Genomic DNA, 20609 nt, shown 5'->3' with positions numbered 1-20609 from the left:
TTGGCTGTACCATTTTCAGTACTCTAGTTTCCCTGCCCCCTTACCTTCTCATCCTTGCTTTACAGTAATTTTTGACCATTTGGTCTCCTATAGATGATTTTTCTTAAAGAGTAATGTTACTCTTTTCCTGTTTAACAGTATACATACTAACATCTTCCAAGTGTGTGTGGGGTTAAGAAATCTTCATTTGAATTTAAAACTGAAATGCATCTTTTTGTTTGTAGGGCATGTCTTTAACTTCAGAATGGTTTGCAAAGTATTTGCAGTCATCAGCAGCTGCTTGTTGGGTAAGTTTGAATTTTTTTTAATGTTTTATTTCATTTTGAAGAATCATGGTACCATATTCCCCCAGTGATAAAAGTTTTCTCTCTAACTAAGTTGGTATATCTCTTTCATCATATTCTTTAAGAAGAGTAAATCCTTCTTAGAGGATTGAAAGAGAATACGTAAAGAAAATGTTATTCACTGTACACCAATTGGATGTCTCCAGGCTTATTCCACTGGAATTGTTAGGGGAAACTGACTCATATAGTTATTTAGTAAATGTTTTATTGATTACCTACTGCATGCCAAGCCTTGTTCTCACATCAGGTTATATATTTCAGAAAAAGACAGACAAAATCTCCTATGGAATTATATTCTAAGTAAATGTCAGATGGTGCTAAGTGCTGTGAAGAAAAGTAAATCCGGAGAAAAAATATAGAGAATGGGAGGAGGTGCTGTTTGTTATAGGGTGATCAGGAACAGCACCTCTGAAAGGGTGATATTTGAATAAAGACCTGAAGGAAGTGAGAGAGAGCCATGCAAATATCTAGAGGAAGAATATTCTAAGTAGAGGCCACACAAAGCAAGACCAAAGGTTCCAAGGCAGGAGCTTGCTGACTTGTTCATGATTAAGGAACGGCAAGGAGACTAGAGTGGCTGGAGCAGAGTTAGCAGGGAAAGAGAGATGAGGTCAGAGAGGCAGGGAGAGGCTGTGGCAAGGACCTGAAGTTTAAGAGTTGTTGTTGTTAGGTGCCCTCGAGTCAGTTTGGACTCATAGCAACCCTATATGTACAACAGAACAAATCACTGCCCGGTCTTGTACCATCCTCATAGTCGTTGCTATGTTTGAGCCCATTGTTGCAGCCACTATGTCAGTCTACCTCGTTGAGGGTCTTCCTCTTTTTTGCTGATCCTCTCCTTTAACAAGCATGATGTCCTTTTCCAGGGACTGATCCTTCCTGATAACATGTCCAAAATATGTGAGACATAGTCTCTCCATTCTTGCTTGTAAGGAGCATTCTGGTTGTACTTCTTCCAAAGCAGATTTGTTCATTCTTTTGGTAGTCCATGGTATATTCAATATTCTTTGCCAGTGCCACAATTCAAAGGCTTCAGTTCTTTGGTCTTCCTTATTCATTGTCCAGCTTTCGCATGCATTTAACGCAATTGAAAATACCATGGCTTGAGTCAGGCATACCTTATTCATACATGTGACATCTTTGGTTTTTAAGATTTTATAAGATTTTATAGGGTCACTATGAGTCGGAATCTACTCGATGACAATGGGTTTTTTTGGTTTTTGTAGTAGATTTGCCCAATGTAATATGTCATTTGATTTATTGACGGCTTCTTCCATGGGCATTAATTGTTGATCCAAGTAAAATGAAATCTTGGGCAAGTCTGCTACAAAAAAATTCAGTTGTCAAGGATTTTTTTTTTTTTTTTCTGGCTAGGAGAGTTAGAAGGATTTTGTGCAGAGGAGGATGTGGTCTAAATTATGGTTTTAAAAGGATCACTAGCATGGAGAATAGGTTTTGTTGAGTCAAGGATAGAAGCAGGGGAGACTAGTTAGGAGAGTATTACAGTAGTTCCAAGTGAGAGGTAGTAGCACCTTAGACGACTGGTAGCCATGGAAATGAGAAGTGTTTAGCTTCTGGATATACTTTGAAAATTGAGCTGACAAGATTTGCTGATGAGTTAAATGTGGAAAGAGGGAGAAAGATCACCCCAATGCTTTTGACATGAATAACTGGAAAATTATAGTTGCCTTTTCCTGAGATAGGGAAACCTGAGAAAGGAAACGTTTGAGGGGCAAAAGCAACAAATGATCTTATTTTGTTGTTCATTTAACAAATTACTTAAACAAAATGGAATAGATTTATATGTATAGAATCTTATTTGGAAATAAATTATTTCTTTCAAATATAAATATTCTATTTTATAGTTTTTTAAAAAATGTCATGCTATAAGTTTTTACTTAGTTCTTCTTTCATTTTAGCTTGGCTTTATATTTTACCATGAAATTAAAATGTGCATTATTCCTCTGCCATATGAAAAGGTGTATTTTTCTGCTTAAGACAGAAGAAAGGTATTAGAAAGGCAAAAGAACTTACAAAAAAGAATTAGTATAATAAGTAAAATTAAAACCAAGCATAATTTTTCATATCAGCTTTTGCTTAGGCTATTAAGATCTGTGTTACATTTATTTGCCATTGTTCTCTTGTAGGTGTATGCCAATCTAACATCTTGCCAAGCTCTGGGAAATATGTGTGTGATGAACATGAATTCTTACGACTTTGCCACTTTTGATGCATGTCGACTTTTTCAGTTTATCTTTGAAAACACTGCTGGATTAAGGACTGTTCATTATGTTTCATTTTGGTAAGAATGTTTTGATTGGTGAACCATCATTTTGACTAAATTCAGTCAAAATGTTACTTTCACAAATATAAGAAATATTGCTTCCTTGTTATATTTTTAAAACAATTTTAATTGTTTATAGGAGACAGAATCTTCCATGGCTGTTCTATGGAGACCAGCTAGGATTAGCACCTCAAGTTCTCAGTACTATACCACTTCCTACAAATTTCAGTTTTAAAGGGCAAAACCAGGTACAAGTCACTGTATCATTAAAAAATGACTACATTTTGATTTTTAATTTAAAAAGGTAGTAAGAAAATTTCCAGTCATAATTTACTTTTTTAGGTTGTTTAGAATATTAGTTACTAAACTAAATATAAATATCAGCTGCTTACACGATCTGAACAATATAGAGTTTAGCTCTTTTGTTTGAGTGTGTGAATACCTGTGGATTATGTGATTATGATAGAAATGAGTGCTTGTGGGCCAGGAACGGTAGTTTTCATTACCAAGTACAAAACAATCTCTGTCCTTCTGTATCTCTACATGTTTAAGAAGTGCCTTCCAATGATTGACTGGGGCTCTGTGACATTTCCCAGCAATTCACAGGTCCAGCTTCTCACCCCCAATTTTTTGACCTTCTAGGATGAAGAAATAAGATTATTCCTGCTAACTTCCTCCTCTACCATTTAACAGGTTCAAAGGGAGGTTCTTTTTCACTAGCACTGCCCCTCAATTCTGAAATAATGGTTTTTATGCAAAAACTAGACCAGTTCTCTTAGGTGTGTTTGATTATAGAGATAGATTAATTTAGCTTCAAAATAAAGATAGTTGAGTTTAATATTTGATCACTGGAAAAAGAAAGGATCAGTCCGCAATGAAAATTTCTTTATATGTTTATTATGTTGCTTTAGAGCATATAATATTATTTTATTGTTTTTCTTTAATCAGAATACAAAACTGAAGTTTGTTGCTGCTTCTTATGATATAAGAGGAAATTTTCTCAAGTGGCAAACTTTAGAAGGAGGTGTTTTACAGGTGAGCACGATTCTTGCTAAAGAAGTAGTTGTGTCTTATTTTTGACTGAGGCAAAGGTAAGAGAAAATGACTGGATTATCGCTTAAATAGAGTATCAGTTGCATGCTACAGTTGATTTTTTCTTGTGCTTTAAACTGGAATTTCTTAAAACTGCTTTAAATTATGACTAATTTTTTTTATTGTTGTACTTTAAGTGAAAGTTTACAGTTCAGGTTAGTCTCTCATAAAAAAATTTATACATACATTGTTATGGGACCTAATTGCTCTCCCTATACTGTGACAGCACACTCCTGCTCTCCACCCCTGATTCCCCATATCCATTCAACCAGCTCCTGACCCTCTCTGCCTTCTCATCTCACCTCAAATTATGATTAATTTATAATAAAGATGCTCCCTTAACTTTCATACCCTTGATATATAAATTAAGAATTATATGAAGTGTGTATCTCCCTTGGGACTTGAGAGCTCTTGGCTGTAAGCTAAGAAAACGTTTTTATATCCTTGTGAAAGATATTTATCAGTTTTATTCTTCTGCTGTAGCTTTGTCCAGACACAGAGACAAGACTGAATGCTGCTTATTCTTTTGGAACAACCTATCAACAAAATGTAAGTGTAAACTGTATTAGACAGTCTATATTTTAGCTTAATTTTTTAAAAATATCAGCAATAATAGAAATAACGTTTGAATTTTTGACATTGGAAGTATTTTCAGTAGAAATGCATAATTTCATTGATTGATACAATTTTTTTATTGTTTGAGTGTGGAACATATTTGGGCACAGAACATCTCAATTTAATCAGCATAAAGTCCATACCTTGTTATCTATAGAGTTTTAAACATAATGTTGTTATAAGTTGCCATTGAGTCAGTTCTGACTCATGGTAACCCCGTGTGTACAGAGTAGAACTGCTCCACAGGGTTTTCAAGGCTGTGACCTTTCAGAAGAAAATTGCCGGGCCTATCTTCCAGGGTACCTCTGGGTGGGTTCGAACTGCCAGCCTTTTGGCTGGTAGTGGAGCACTTAACCATTGTGCCACCCAAGGACTAAACATAATGTAATGTTAAATTTTTACAGGCAGTTGTTTATTTGCTTTTAGAATTAAAGGTCTTAAAAATAATGCCTAGTTTTTAGCATTCTGGAATAAAGTAAAAATACTTTATTTTCGGTGATTAATAAAAATGCTACTCTCTCTCCTCTACCCCACTACCAATAGCGAAGAAAAATACTTCCTTTTCTCTCCCTCCATACTTTTCTCTCTTCCTCTCTCCCCAACCTTCCTTCCATTGGTAGCCCATGTTGAAATTGTAATATGGTACAAAGGAATATTATGAGCCATTAAGGATTTGAAAGACATTCAATAGTCTATGAAAATGCTTTTTGAAAAAATGTTAAAAGATAGGGCAAAAAGCTCTGCACACACTCATGCACACACACATGCACACACCATATAACAAAATTTATTCCAGTTTTGTTAAAACCACAATGTAAAGTACCATCTTGGAAAGCAGATTGTAAGAAAATAAGCTAATATTTTTAACAGTGGTTATCTTTAGATTGATGGGGTTGCAGATGATTTTTTTTTTTTTTTTGGTTCACTTTTTTATGTTTCCCAAATATTCTACCATGAACACAACTTACCTTTATTAACCCCATAACCCGTTGCTGTCGAGTGCATTCTGACTCATAGCGACCCTATAGGACAGAGTAGAACTGTCTCATTGGATTTCCAAGAAGCGCCTGGTAGATTCGAACTGCTGACCTTTTGGTTAATAGTTGTAGCTCTTAACCACTATGCCACCAGGGTTTCCTAACCTTTAGTATCAGAAATGAATGCTATATTATAAAAAAGGAAAAGAAAGAAATGTTATTGTGTGCCTACCATGGTTCAGAGGAGCTCTGGTGACACAATAGTTAAGCACTTGGCTGCTAACTGAAAGGTTGGCGGTTCAAACCCACCAGCCTCTCTGCAGACGAGAGAAGTGGCAGTCTGCTTTCGTAAAGATTATACAGCCTTGGAAACGCTATGGGGCAGTTCTACTCTGTCCTATAATGTTGTTATGAATTGGAATTGACTCGACGACAATGAGTTTACCATAGGTCAGGAGAAACTACACATGTTAAACACCTGCTGCTGTGTGCTCAACATTTTATCAGTGTTACCGCTTTTGTTCCTTAAGATAGCTATGTAAGGTACATAAATCTGTACTTCACAGATAAGGAAATGGTGCTCAGTAAGATTTGGTAATTTACTGAAGATCTTACAGCAAGTAAGTTGTGGCGCCATTGTTCTGTTAGGTCCAAAAATCGTGATTTTTCCACTGAACCTGGCTGCCTTTCAAGAAGTTCACAGCCTAGTAGACAAAACAGCTATATAAAGAAATAATTGCAGAGAACATAATAAGTGCTATTCTATGAGTACCATATTGGTACACAGGAGGGAATCATCAACAGTTCCTGAGGAAATCCAGAAAGACTTCATGGAGTGTGTGATACTTGCTTGGGCTTATAGACTCAATATGAGTTTGCCAGGTGAACACGGTCGGGGAGGGGAATGTCAGGCAGAGGAAACAACATTTGCACCATCAGAGGCATAGAATATTACATCATGTTTAAGGAACTGCAGGTATGAATGGACCGTAAACTGGTAGTGGGTAGTGGGAGATAAGCCTGGCTCTGTTATTGAAAGCCAGATCATAGATGGCACTGTACATCAGGAGAAGGAATTTGGACCTCATCTTGTAGGACAGTTTTTAAACCTTTTCACTAATGAACACTTAATGTTGAGAATGAACGCACACACTCCCCAGCTAGGTTGTTGAACAAGAACCAGGCAGTTCTTTACTGTTATTTTTTTTTTTCCCTCTTATAGAAGAATATTTACAGTATTCATGTTTTAGAAAAAACAAAAAATACCCATTGTATCAAGTGAATTCAGACTCATAGCGACCCTATAGAACAGAGAAGAACTGCCCCATAGGGTTTCCAAGGAGCAGCTGGTAGATATGAACTGCCAGCCTTCTGGTTAGCAGCCAGTCTCTTAGCCACTGCACCACTAGAGCTCCCATGTTTTGGAACACACATGGAAATGCAAGTGAACAAGATAGCTTAAAGATATTTTATTTTACAAAACTAAAAAAAAAAATAAAATCACTTTTTAAAAGGTAATAAATATGACTTCTAATTTTCACTTGTGGTGTTTTTATTTTTAATTTTAATTTTATTTTTCCAGTGTGAGATTCCTATTTCTAAGATCTTAACTGACTTTCCAACTCCTATATTTTATGATGTGTATCTTGAATATACTGATGAAAATCAACACCAATATATTTGGGCTGTTCCTGTACTAAACCTAAATCTTCAACACAATAAATTATTTGTGAACCAAGGTAAGACATCCATACTCTTTCTTCTGAGCAGAAACCGTTAGATAAATCAGCCAGTACAATAACTTAATAAACCATAGATATGATGAAAGTCATGGGTTCTCTTTTATTATATGGTTTTATACAGCATGCTCAAAAGCAAAACAATAAAATTGCTGGTGTATTTAGATATTTTTACTAAATATGTCAGGAATATTGTTAAGAAAGCTATTTTTAGGAGCATATTCTGAGAAAAATCAGTAGAACTGTAAATTGGGGCTGCTGTTTCTAGGTGTCCTTGAGCTGCTTTTCGGACATATTTGTTTTATTGTTTTCCATATTGTAAAATCCTGCTTATTCAGGTAACTTCCAAGGAAAATTCTTCCAAATGATGAAAAGTCAAAACAATCAGAAGACGTTCCCGTGAGGTGGAGAAAACCATTAATAGAATGCCTTACAGCAGTAGCTCATTTTGCAGCCATCTTATCTAAAACAAAATGTATTAGCTCTGTATTTTAAATTTATTCAGTAAACTCTTTGTGAGTCATCTTGAACAATTGGGGGATTTTTTTTTTTTTTTTTCCTTAGATTTCTAAAACAGCTTTATTGTGATGTAATTTACATACCATAAAACACCAATTTTAAGTGGACAATTCAACAATTTTTAGTAAATTTGCAAAGTTGTGAAACTATCACTACAATCCAATTTTAGAACATTTCTGTCACCCCCGAAATATCCCTCATAACTGTTTCTAGTCAATTCTCATTCCAACCCCCAGCTCCAGGCAACCGCTAATCTGCTTCTGTCTCCACAGATTTGCTTTTTCTGTATATTTCATATAAATGGAAGCATACAATATGTAATCTTTCACATCTGCCTTCTTTCACTTAGCTTAATGTTGTTTGAGGTTTATCCATATTACAGCATGTATCACTAGCAATCCTTCTTACTGCTGAAAATATTCCATTGTATGGATATATCACATTTTGTTATCCATTCACCAGTTGATGGACTTTTGGATTGTTTCTGATTTTGGCTGTATTGAATAATGCTGCTGTGAACATCCATGTATCAGTCTTTGTGTGGACATATGTTTTTCTTTCTCCTGGGTACTCAGCAAGGGTGTTTTTTTTTCTTAATGCCAATCTTTTTTTTTTCTTTTTATAATAAAAGACAGTAGTTCTGGTAACTGGCTCCTGACTCGGCGCATTTTCTTAGTGGATGCAGTAAGTGGACAAGAAAATGACTTAGGAAGTCAACCGAGAGTAATTCGAGTTGCTACCCAAATATCACTGAGGTAAACAAATGTCCAATGCACTAAATTAGGCTTGGAGTATATGGGAAAATACCGTAATGAAAATGTTTACCATTAGTTACTAGATGAAAACAATAAGGATAACTGAATTGGAATAATACCATAGGGTTTTTTTTAAAGATATCTGTATAGATTGATATACACCAGTAGAGGTGAGGAGCCAAGGGGAGAATTTTATGAGAATATCCTTAGTAGTTTTGTTAAAATTCATAGTCTATACCCCACTCTAGACTTTCTTAATTAGAATGGGGTTGAAAGTTAGGGAAGATGAATACTAGTGGGGTGAAATGGTACGTTAGAAAGAGTGCTACAGGTAATTGTAATAGGCATACCTTCCCTTTCCTCGTCTCCTTTAAGAGCCTCTGTTCTAGATTGACCTAGATTCATTATCACTACTTCCCTTTTTATAGGGTAATACCTTAACTATGACCCTGCCTAGGGTAGTGTCATATAGTCTTTACTTCTTTATCTTTTCCATTGTGAGATTCCTGTCTTAAGATGTTGACTGACTTTCCTACACCTGTATTTCATGATATGTTCCTTGAATGCACTGATGAAAATCAACACCACCATCTCGTGTTAGTTTGGAACTTTGAAGCACTTCAGTATACATAACTTTTTCCCACTTCATTATTTCGTTTTGATTCTCATAACAATCTAATGAGCTACACAGTACAGAAGCGTTGTCATATGTCTTGCTGAAATCCAAATGTACTGTGTTTTCAGAATTCCCTCAACCTGCCAATGTCATATCCCTAGCAAAAAAAAGGAAGAACCTAATCAGGCCTGACTTGATCTTAGTAAAACCAGGTTGCCCCCTAGTGACTGACCCTTTCCTTTCTGAGTTCACAAACTACAGTACTAATGCATTACACTCAGCAAAATGTAACATACCATGTGCCAGAAACAGTACTAGATCTGACACATATTATTTTGTTAAGAATTCGTCTTTCTTTTTTGAAAATCAGAATATTATCTGCCTTTCTCTAGGCTTCTTGTAGCATATCTCTTTTGAGAATTCCTCAGAGATAGTTTACAGTGTTCAGTGATTTCATTTGTAAACTTCGTAGCACCTGGATCAAGGACCAGTGTTTCTAGTTTATCTCAGAGGGCATAAGATTTTAATATTAAAGTTTTGACTACTTAAGATAGCCTATGTTATTATCATTAGTTTATGTTTAATCTTTCCCAGTCCTTATTACCTGGTTGATTCTGAGATCATCAAGACAATCCATATTAAATTCAAAAGGAAGGATATATAAAATTACATTTGAGGACCTAGATGTCTTTATAACTAGAAATGTGTTTTCGTTTAACTAGCATCCACCTCGTACCCAATACAAAAAATGGAAACATCTATCCCCCCTTGATTACCATTGCCTATAGTGACATTGATACCAAAGATCCCAATCTCCAGTCTGTGAAGGTGAGTTCTTATTTCAGTGCCTTTGTATGTGCTAACGTCATATAGATGCAGTTTACATTATAGTCAAAAGACAGTTTGTTTTAAGTTTCAAATAAATCCTTCTCTAGATATAGTCATCTTAGCTATTTTTTACTACTAATGGTGAGAATTCTGAGTATAAAAATGCAAGAATTAAGTTTTTTAGTAGACAGCGTCACCAGCAGTCAGGTGTCCCTGTTAGGGACTCTGGGATATGCTGAGGTATGTGACATCTGCTCTTGTTTTTGGCCACCTTGCTTCTGTTAAGATTTTATCTCCTTGCCTAATTAAACCAGGAACCTAAACTTTACATGGGGTATGTATGTTCTCTTCCCACCAACCCATAGCCCACTTGATAGGCAGGAGATCAAAATGATCAGCTTTATAACTCATAGTGCTAGAGTGAAGTAGAGAATGCAGTTTGGACCTGAAGCCAGATGGACTTCCTGTTACTTCCCCACCTGAACTAAACTTAACCACAGAACTAAAGGCCTCCTGCTTGGGAGGGCCTGTACACGGTTGGGGAACCTTGTACACCCTGAAGATAGACCATCCCGAAGAGAAGGAGCCTGGAGAAAGCTGAGCCACACAGTTTCAGTTCCTCCTCTCAACCTCATCAGTCAGATAAAGTATCCCTGCTTTGAGGAGGGATGATCAATCAGAGAAGGGTAGAGATAAAAACCAGAGGTTATTCTTCTATGCTTTTTCCTCCTAGAGATTGAGTGGATATTCCTGTCCCTCTCTAAAAACATGAGAAGTGGAGGATAAGCATTCCTTAATCCAAGGCTCACTAATAGCTTTTAATTTCTACTATTTTGCTTTTTTGAATTTTCATGTTATAGTTCCTTCAGTAGTGCCTTTGGCCTCTCTATTATACTTTAACTCATTTGCTATTGGATTCAGTCTTTAATTAAACAAAAAGTAGATGAATAATATAACTCTTAAAGATTTCTTTTCCTCATTTGTATTACCTAATCTGATGTTAAAATTAGTTTCCACTACCTGAGCTTGTATAGAGTGTAATGAGAGGGGAAGGAAATCCAGAAACATGCTTAGTAACAACAAAAGACTGCCTGGTTTAAAATTTCCTGGCGTGATCGTGGGTAACCAAGAGTGTATGTGTGTGTGTATAGTTTTTTTTTGTGTGTGTGTTTGTATGGTAAATATATATGTAACAAACAGTTGGCATTTCAGTAATCTTCACGTGTACAGCTTAGTGACATTAATTTTGTTCATCATGTTAACTGTCACCTTTATCCATTCCCCAAATTTTCCATCAAGAGTATTTCTTTTTTGGTATAAAACACTTCGGGGTCTTTTCTTTAAATATTATCCTTGTCTAAACTGTTCCAAACTAACCTTTTAACAAACTGGAAAATAAGAAATAAAGAGTTGAGAGAATCATAAAACTATGCTGATGAGACCCACTTCTAATTTATTCTAATTGTAAAACATAAAACTGTTTCATCATTTCTTGTTAATGTCTCATGACAGCTGTTGGAAAAAGTTACATTCGTTGTAAGCATCCAGCTGCATCTCTGCTCCGACCAACACAACAGCAAATAAATTTGTTTCCTATTTTGCTGAGCAGATCAAGCCCGTACAATATGAATTCCCTCAGATTTCCTCTTTAAACTTCAAAATCTCCATCTTCATTATCCTTCCCTTCTCTTATTCCTGTTTGTAAAGAAACAAGATCCCTTTCTCTTTTCTTAAGGTAAGCTCCTACCTATTTACATTATTTTCTCCAATATCCTGTTTCACCCCGACTCTTTATTTAGCCAGCCTCTCTGATGGTCCCTTTCCTTTGTTTATACAAGCTCTTAGGTTGCCCCATTTTAAAAACTAACTAAATCAACCAAACAAACAAAATCTTCCCTCAGTTCTGCCAGCTTTTCAGCCTGCTATTGTATCTCTTTCCTTCATTTTCCAACCATTTACTCTCTCATCATTGGAAGTCTGGTTCTTGCCATTTTATTTTTTTTGAAAACCTGTTTCATGAAGGTCAGCTGTGACTTCCAGATAAAGTGGCTTTTATTTCATTAACTTGACATTTTTACAATATTAGACGCTGTACTCATAACCTCCCCCTTCTTCGTGAAACTCCCTATTCCATGACTGTAATAAGTCCTAGGCATTTTACCTCTCTTACCTCCTACAGTCCTACTTCTCTTACCCTTTACTGGTTCTTCTTTCTGTTTCTGTCCCTTAATGTAGTAATGTCCCTAAGACTCTTATTCAGCCCTTTGGCTAATTAATCTTGGATTAATCTTATTGATGCCCTTTGATTAATCTGCCTTCTTAGGGTATGATTGTTTATCCAGTTGCTAAGTTTTTGATGCATAAGGTCAGTCACAGTCCTCAGTTACAGAAACCTATCAGAAAATAAAATATGATTAGTGTGGCCTGAATTACTTTTAATGAACCTAACCTAGTGTCTTAGTCATCTAGTGCTGCCATAACAGAAATACCACAAGTGGATGGTTTTAACGAAGAGAAGTTTATTTCCTTACAATAAAGTAGACTAAAAGTCCAAATTCAAGGTGTCACCTCCAGGGGAAGGCTCTCTCTCTCGGCCTTCTCATCCGTGTTCCCCCAGACTAGGAGCTTCTCGGTGCAGGGACCCCAGTCCAAAGGACGCGCTCTGCTCCCAGCACTGCTTTCTTGATGGTACGAGGTCCCCCTGTCTCACTGCTCACTTCTGTCTTTTATATCTCAAGAGATTGCCTCAGGACACAATATAGTCTTGTAGATCAAGTCCTGCCTTACTAACACAACTGCGACCCATCCTCCCTCATTAACATCATAGAGGCAGGTTTACAACATACAGGAAAATCACACAGTACCAGGAATCACGGCCTAGCCAAACCGTTAGATTTTTTGGGGGACATAATTCAAACCACGACACCTAGCTTCTGAGGAACCCCTTTTTCTTTAATGTGTGTTCAAAAGAGATATTTAAAGCAGCATAGATAATTCCCGAAAGCATATCCACTTATACATAAATAAAGGTCTGCTCTAGTAATATTGATAGTTAAAAAATATGGCATTTATTGTAAAATCTAGCTCCAAATGTATTTTTATAATGAGAGTAGGTTTGTGTTACATGATTTCAGTATGGCTAATTTGCTTCCTTTTAAATACCAGGTTTCTTTCTCAGTCAACTATGAAATGAATCAAGAAGAGGCACATGTCCAGACAGATGTGAGTTTATTTTAACCTGTTAAAGTATTTACAGTATGTTTTTAAATAAAAAAAAAACCTTTAAATGTACCGGAAAGTTGCAAAATAGTATAGCAATTTCCCACATACCCTTCATCCAGTTTCCCCTAATGTTAACATCTTACATATTACAATTCTCACAGTCAGGAAATTAATATTGATACGGTCCTCTTAACTAATCTACATACTATTTGAATTTCACTGTTATCATTTTTCTGTTTCAGGACCCAAACCAGGATTCCACATTGCTTTTAGTTGTCATGTCTCCTTAGTCTCCTCTAATTTGTGACAGTTCCTCAGTTTTTCTTTGTCTCTCATGACCTTAACACTTTTGAAGAGTACTGGTTAATTACTTTATAGAATGGCCCCCAATTTGGGTTTGCCTGATATTTTCCTATGATTAGATTGAGTTCATGTAGTTCTGGCAAAGATAGCACAGAAATGATGTTGTGCCCTTCTCAGTGCATCATATCAGGAGGTACATTGATGTTAGTATGTCTTATTACTGGTTGTGTTAACTTGGATCACATGGCTAAGGTGGTGTCTGTAGATTTCTCCACTGTTAATCCTCCCCTTGTAATTAATAAGTATCTTGTGAGGAGATACTTTGAAACTGCAAATATCCTGTTTCTCATCATCCTTTTACCCTCTAATTTTAGCAGTCATGCTAAAATGATGATTCTTGCCTTTAGAAAGTATTACCGTGATATGTGCTTGATGGTGATTTTCTATTCCCATCATTCCTTCTGTATTTATTCATTGGAATTCTGTTGTAAGGAAGAGCTGCCCCTCCTCCTCCATTTATTTTTTCATTCAATTATTTATTTAAATCAGTATGCACTCATAGATATTTATTTTATTGTAGCGATTATAATCCACTACTATCTTTTTTCTTCCTCAGATTGTCCCAGATTTAGCTATTGGGAATTCCTTCACCTTGGCTCCTGTGTCCCTTCAACATACCCCCCCCCCATCATTTTTTGAGGACTTTCTTACTATTTACAGTAAGGTTGAACATTTATGAGACAAATTACATAAATTCTAAAATGTTATTTTTTTTTCTAGATTGCTTTAGGTGTGTTGGGTGGGCTAGCTGTTTTATTGTCTCTTTTGAAGACAGCAGGATGGAAGAGGCGCCTTGGAAGTCCCATGATTGATTTACAGGTATGATCTCAGGAGTTTTTAAGCTAATTTTTATCTTTTAACTATTCGGGGTCCTTCTCATAATACACAGTTGGAGGACTTAAGTTTCTCTGGGGTATAGGACTAAGGGGAGGTGTTTCTGGGTCATAGGATATATGCATACCTCATTTCCCTCCCACATCGTTGTATACCAGTCCACACTCCCACCAACAGTGCTGTTCTTATTTCCACACATCCTTGCCAGCACTTGATATTTTTCTAGCCTTTCAGTTTTTGTCAATCTGATGATGTGAAGTAGTATTTCATTATTAATTTATTTTCATTCCTCTGGTTACTTCTCATATGCTGGTTAATCATTTGGGTTTCCCCTTCTGTGAACTGTTTATATCCCTTGCCCATTTTTCTGTTAGGTTTCCAGTTTTTTTTGTTCAGTTGAAGAAGTTTCCTGTATATTCTAAATATGAATCCCCTTTTGGTTTTTGATGTTGAAATATTATCTCCAGATATATGACCATCTTTTTTTTTTTTTTTTTTTTTAATGCAAGTGGTCCTTTGTTTAGCAGAATTTTGACATTGTCACATCTGAAATTTTTTTATGTTATGGTATGTGTTTTTTAGGATCTTGCTTAGGAAGACCTTTTTTGTCTCAAGATCACAAGGATATTCCTCTGCATTTTATTCGATTAACTATAGTTTCATTCTCTTTTAATCTTTATGTGTGTGTATATATATATATATATATATATATATAAAATATTTTTACCTAACGTTTATTGAGTACTGTGTGCCAGGCACTTTTAAGGCTTTAAATGTGTAATTCATTTAATCCTCACAATAGTCTTATGAAGTTAGGTTTTATTATTATTATTCACGTGATGAAATTGAGGCGGAAGTAAATTTTTTACTTTTTTAATTTTTATAGCAAGCCAGCAGTAGATATTAATTTTGCTGATGAGGAGTATAAGGAAGGCTGCATAGTAATTTGTTTATATTGGGATAGCTTCCTGACCCCAAAGCCCGTGTGCTAAGGAATCGAGTGTGTGTGGGGGGTGGGGGCTCAATTTACTGTTTGGGATAAACAAGAAAGGCTTCCCAAAGAAGTGAACTTTAAGCTGGGTTATCTGTTTATTCTACAACTAGTCACTGAGGACCTACCATTTAAGTGCCAGGTACTATATTAGGTACAGGTGGGGAAGAGCAAAGACAGACATGGTCTCAGCCCATAGAGCTGAGTTTGCCAGAGAGAAGGGAAGAACATTTGATAAAACAGTTCTCATTTCATAAAGTATTAGAGATGAAAGTATGGAGTAGTTAAGCTTTGGATAAGTGGTTAGGACTGGCAGATGAGGCTAGAAAGTTAATTTCGGTCCAGGTTGTGAAGAACCTGGTGGGTCAGAATTTATATTTTGTGGTTAATGAAGAGTCATTATACATTTTTAAGAAGGACAGTGACATAACCTAATATACATTTTAGAAAGCTAACTCTGATAGTAGCATGGAGAATAGAGTAGGGTGAGAAGGTTGCAAACTAGGAGAAAATTAGGAAGCTGTTCCAACAGTCTTAGATGGTGAAAGATGAGATGGGCTTACATAAGACAGAGGATATTGGGCGTGGACCAAAAGGTAAGGATCAGAAAGATATCTAGGGGGTAGACCTAGTTGGTTTTATAACTGAATGATAACATGGATACATTAAACAAGGTTTCAAGCTTGAAAAATTGGGTAGATGATATGTTATTTAAAATGGTAGTATAAATGAGTCTTTAATAAGTTTAACATAACTCTTTTTTTTAATTGCAGACAGTTATGAAATTCTTGTTGTACTATGCTGGTGATCTGGCCAATGTTTTCTTTATCATCACAGTGGGAATAGGTCTTTATTGGCTTATTTTCTTCAAAGTAAGTGAATTTCTGAATTTAATCTAAATGCCAATAACTGAATAACTGTGATAAGCTCTCTTTATAACTGAACTATTTTGGGGGCATTTCTGATCTAGAGGGATCCCTGGTGACACATTGGTTAAAATACTCAGCTGCTAAGTGAAAGGTCAGAGGTTCAAACCCACCAGCTGCTCCATGGGAGGAAGATGTGGCAGTCTGCTTCCATAAAGATTACAGCCTTGGAAACCCTGTGGGGCAGTTCTACTCTGTCCTATAGGGTTGCTATGAGTCAGAATCAACTTGATGACAATGGATTTGGTTTTGGTTGGTTCCAATAGAGTATTAAGGCAAGTGCTAAATTTACTGTTCCTGAGTGTGTTATATTTATTAAGTGTATCATCATCTCCCTTTCTTATGATTTGTTTGGTTTATAAAGTGTGCTTAGTAAAACTCTTGTATGATCATATTTAACCAAGTAATTTTTACTCTAGGCACAGAAGTCTGTCTCTGTTTTCTTACCAATGCCAGTTCAGGAAGAACGTTTTATTACTTACGTGGGATGTGCTTTTGCTCTGAAAGTAAGTTTTCAAAGGACAGATTACCAAATTTAAAAGGCCTGCTAATAAACTAGTAAGTTTTTAAAATGCTTTCAAAATCTTGGTGTAAAATTACTTTGGTTTTGAAAGAAAGCATGAATTACTTTACATGGAAAGTGTACTTTTCTTTGTAGTACCTATCTCATTCTGAAAATCTACCTTAAATAATTTTTCCCAAGAAGCCATAAGTATGTTTGGATTAACATGAGTTATAGCTAATTTGATAAAATGGTATTTTATTGTATGACTTTTCTTCTTTAAAGCCTGATGATGCAGTCAGTGGGGACAGAATGCCTTCGGGCATGAATTTTGTGTCTGTTAGTTGAGGACAAATACTTGGATAAAGTGCTGAAATCTTAGTTGTCTTCTCTGTTTCCATATTCCTTTCCTCTTCTTCCCAAGGCAACCCCTCCCCCTGCTTCAGCAATCCCCATCAGTGTATGTGAAGCCTTTATATGCCTCTGTGGTAGCGCTCATCACACTGTGTTGTGATTATTAGGTGTCTGCTTTCCCTCTGAACTGAGATGCTTGAGAGGAATCATCTCATACTTAAGTTTTTATCCTTTGTTTGATCAGTAATGTATCTACTAGGAAGCATGCCCAGAGTTTATACATACTTCTTGTCTTAGTTATCTAGTGCTGCTATAACAGAAATACCACATGTGAGTGGCTTTAACAAACGGAAATTTATTTTCTCACAGTTTAGGAGGCTAGAAGCCCGAATTCAGGGTTGCTGCTCCAGGGGAAGGTTTTCTCTCTTTGTTGGCTCTGGGGGAAGGTCCTTGTCTCAGCTGAGCTTCTGCTCCTGGCTTCATGTGGCCTCGCATGTCTGTTCCCGGATCTCTGCCTGTTAGCTTGCATTTAATCTCTTTTATATCTCAAAAGAGACTGCCTCAAGATACACTCTACACTAATCCTGTCTATTAACATAACAAAGACAACCCATTCCCAAATGGGATTATAACCACAGGCGGAGAGGTTAGGATTTACAGTACATATTTTTAGGAGACACAATTCTATTCATAACACTACTTCTGTGAATGAAAAAGATGTGTTTCAACATCACATTAAAAAAAAAAATCAGAAATCTTAATACCACAGATAGAAAGAAAGACTGAGAGCACCCTAAAACCTTACTTAGGACAAGCAAATTACAATGAAAATATCTTTACTTAGAAAGAATGCCAGTTGATCTAGAAAACAAAATATGCTTCTGGAAACCTTGGAAAAGAAAGCAGTTAGGCCAGGCTTTCTGTGTCAGGAGGAGGTAATGTGTCTCCTTTCATACCCGTTTTAAGAAAAGTAGAAAGCGGCAGAGAATTAATATGTGTATGAAAATCCTGTGAATTTGGGGAAAATTGTATATCCTTGTGGTTACAGTATGTTTGTTTCAGAACATATCAATATTATTTTCATAAGCAGAGTTAATGCTGGTACTTTTCAAGTGTTTATTGTCCTTCTCAGGCTCTACAGTTTTTGCATAAGCTCATATCCCAGATTACCATAGATATATTCTTTATTGACTGGGAGCGACCTAAAGGAAAGGTTCTTAAAGCTGTTGAAGGTAACTGAAATAACCATTTTTAGCAAAATTCTTTTACTACATTTGCAGAGCAAAGAAGGTGAAATCCTTTTACTCATTTTTCTCTCTCTGACCAGGTGAGGGTGGTGTACGGAGTGCTACTGTTCCCGTAAGCATATGGAGAACGTATTTTGTAGCAAATGAATGGAATGAAATTCAGACTGTGAGAAAAATTAACCCACTCTTTCAAGTACTTACTGTCATCTTCTTTTTGGAGGTATAAACTTTTCGATGTAATTATGTGCAATATATGGGTACCTCATAAATATTAATAGAATTACAGCTTAGTTTTCATGACAGCAGATGAGTTTTCTAAAGGTGAAAATACTGCTATCATGCCATTAAAAAAAGGTGTCCTTTAAACTACTTGTTTGAATCAGAATCTACTGGATAGCTTTTGCAAAATTCCTTTGCCTGGACTCACCCGTAGAGATTGGGTTTAATATGAGCCCAGGTATGTCTATTTTGAAAAACCTCCCTCCTCCATAATTCATATTTTCACCCCTGCATTAGAACCACTATTATAAGCTTGAAATATTTCAGCAAATTATTATTGAACATCTCCTGTGTGGTGTGCTCTGTGCTAAGAGCAGGGACTACAACTAAACAAGATAAAATAAATGGGTACATGCTTATGATACATTTACAGCTATTTCATGGATCTGGTTGGAATTACTGAAGGAAGTATTCAGTACTGAGTGTAGACTAAAACATGGAAATTGTTTATATGGGTGACAAGTTTTGTCAAGAATTGGCTGCTTAAATAAGGTTAAATACGAATTGTTAACTCGTAAGTGTTTATGTGTCTTCCTTCATTCTTCCATCTGTGTTTCCTTCCTTTGACTCTCTTCCCCATCTGTTTTTTTTTTTTTTTTAAACTAAAAGAAGAATTTGTGTGTCCCTGGTGCTTTTAAATATTGTGACTAATACTTTAAGCATTCATTCAAAGTAGTATTCCCTAAGGGTATTTAGTGGAACTTTCAAAGTTGTTACATGAAAAAACAAATTTTACAGTCAAGTGAATTTGGAAAACATTGGATTAAATAAAGTCAGCTAGATTCCTTTACTGCAAGACTTCTCAGAGCCTTTATGAGGGAGGGGAGGCACGTGGTGAGAATAATGTACAGACCAAATTTATTTAACTGTGGCTTCTTTTTATCAGAGAAGGTATCTTCCTTAGAAGAAATTTTGGAAAATACTGTTTTAAAAGTATAAAAACATACTTAGCATAATATCTGGCACATGTTAAATATTAATGAAATACTGGTTATTGGTTTGATTCACTGGTAGTTTACTGAAGAAAGCTTTGTTCTTTTGGCAGAACTTTTTGAGTTATCTTGCTGTGTCCATGTGTATAATAATAAAGTAATATTTGATCCTTAGTTACATTGAAGAGAATACCAAATTAATTAACTGCATAGATTGTTGAGGTTATGTAAATACTTTGTATTAAATACTTTGGAATTAAAATACTGGATACTGATTTTTATCTAGATGTTCTGTTTGTACGCGTTGAATATTTCATAGTTTTTCAAGGTGATGAATAGGGGAGAGTGTCCCATTTTCAGTCTAGAGGAGTTCTTTTTCTCCATATCTGTTTAAGTCATTATTCTTCCTTTTTACTCCAGGTTGTGGGATTCAAGAACTTGGCATTAATGGACTCATCCTCTAGTCTTTCCAGAAGCCCATCTAGCTACATAGCTCCTTACAGCCGCATTTTGAGGTATGCAGTGTCTACTGCCCTTTGGCTAGTCATTGGCATTATACAGGTAAGAAGACATTATTTATAACGCTGTTTACATACTAATTAACGTCAAATATTGACCAAATTCCAATTTCTATAACAGAAAGAAGGTTGTGACAAGGATGACAATAATAATAGCTAATTCTTATATAATGTTACATGTCAGTAACTGTGCTAATTAATTGCTTTACACATACTAACTTTACACATAATCTTTATAAGAACCTTTAGAGATAGGGTCTACTAACACCCTCATTTTACAGATGAAACTGAGGCACAAAAGCGTTAAATTACTCAAAGTCATGCACCTTTGGCAGAACTGGAACTTGAATGTAGACAGTCTTATTTCAGAGTTTATGTTCTTATCAATAGTGGGGTATGAAGGGTCTTTCAGAGTCTTAGCTTTTTGGTTAAGAAAAGACTCCTTGTTTATATATAACTACAGGGATGGCTAAACTACCTTTCATATTTTCTTTTTGAAACATAACTTACTATTTACATTTACTTATGTATCATAAATCTCATTCAGATAGTCAATACCCCTTGGAAAAATTTATTTGAAATGTTTACTGGAATGACTGAAACTAAAATAAATCTTCTCAGCCTCAGGTCTCATGACCATAGCAGAGTATCTTTTCTATGCCTACTTCCCTT

At 35.8% G+C, this 20609-nt stretch overlaps 1 protein-coding gene across 1 annotated transcript in view; it reads left to right on the top strand.

Annotated features, from left to right (window-relative positions):
- TMEM67 (transmembrane protein 67) overlaps nucleotides 1-20609 on the top strand; it is a 64442-nt gene that overhangs the window by 22355 nt on the left and 21478 nt on the right. The window contains exons 2-16 of the mRNA XM_004370826.2: nucleotides 225-287; nucleotides 2492-2646; nucleotides 2768-2876; nucleotides 3577-3663; nucleotides 4204-4269; nucleotides 6895-7051; nucleotides 8202-8325; nucleotides 9664-9769; nucleotides 12935-12991; nucleotides 14075-14173; nucleotides 15953-16051; nucleotides 16525-16611; nucleotides 18094-18193; nucleotides 18289-18428; nucleotides 19840-19980. Of these exons, the coding sequence (XP_004370883.1) occupies nucleotides 225-287; nucleotides 2492-2646; nucleotides 2768-2876; nucleotides 3577-3663; nucleotides 4204-4269; nucleotides 6895-7051; nucleotides 8202-8325; nucleotides 9664-9769; nucleotides 12935-12991; nucleotides 14075-14173; nucleotides 15953-16051; nucleotides 16525-16611; nucleotides 18094-18193; nucleotides 18289-18428; nucleotides 19840-19980 (1590 nt within the window). The remainder of the gene's footprint in view (nucleotides 1-224; nucleotides 288-2491; nucleotides 2647-2767; nucleotides 2877-3576; nucleotides 3664-4203; nucleotides 4270-6894; nucleotides 7052-8201; nucleotides 8326-9663; nucleotides 9770-12934; nucleotides 12992-14074; nucleotides 14174-15952; nucleotides 16052-16524; nucleotides 16612-18093; nucleotides 18194-18288; nucleotides 18429-19839; nucleotides 19981-20609) is intronic.

Source organism: Trichechus manatus, unplaced genomic scaffold (assembly GCF_000243295.1).
Source record: "Trichechus manatus latirostris isolate Lorelei unplaced genomic scaffold, TriManLat1.0 scaffold00009, whole genome shotgun sequence".
Lineage (NCBI taxonomy): Eukaryota > Metazoa > Chordata > Mammalia > Sirenia > Trichechidae > Trichechus > Trichechus manatus.
The sequence above is the reverse complement of the archived record's forward strand: the minus strand, read 5'-3'. Positions and strand labels throughout refer to the sequence as shown.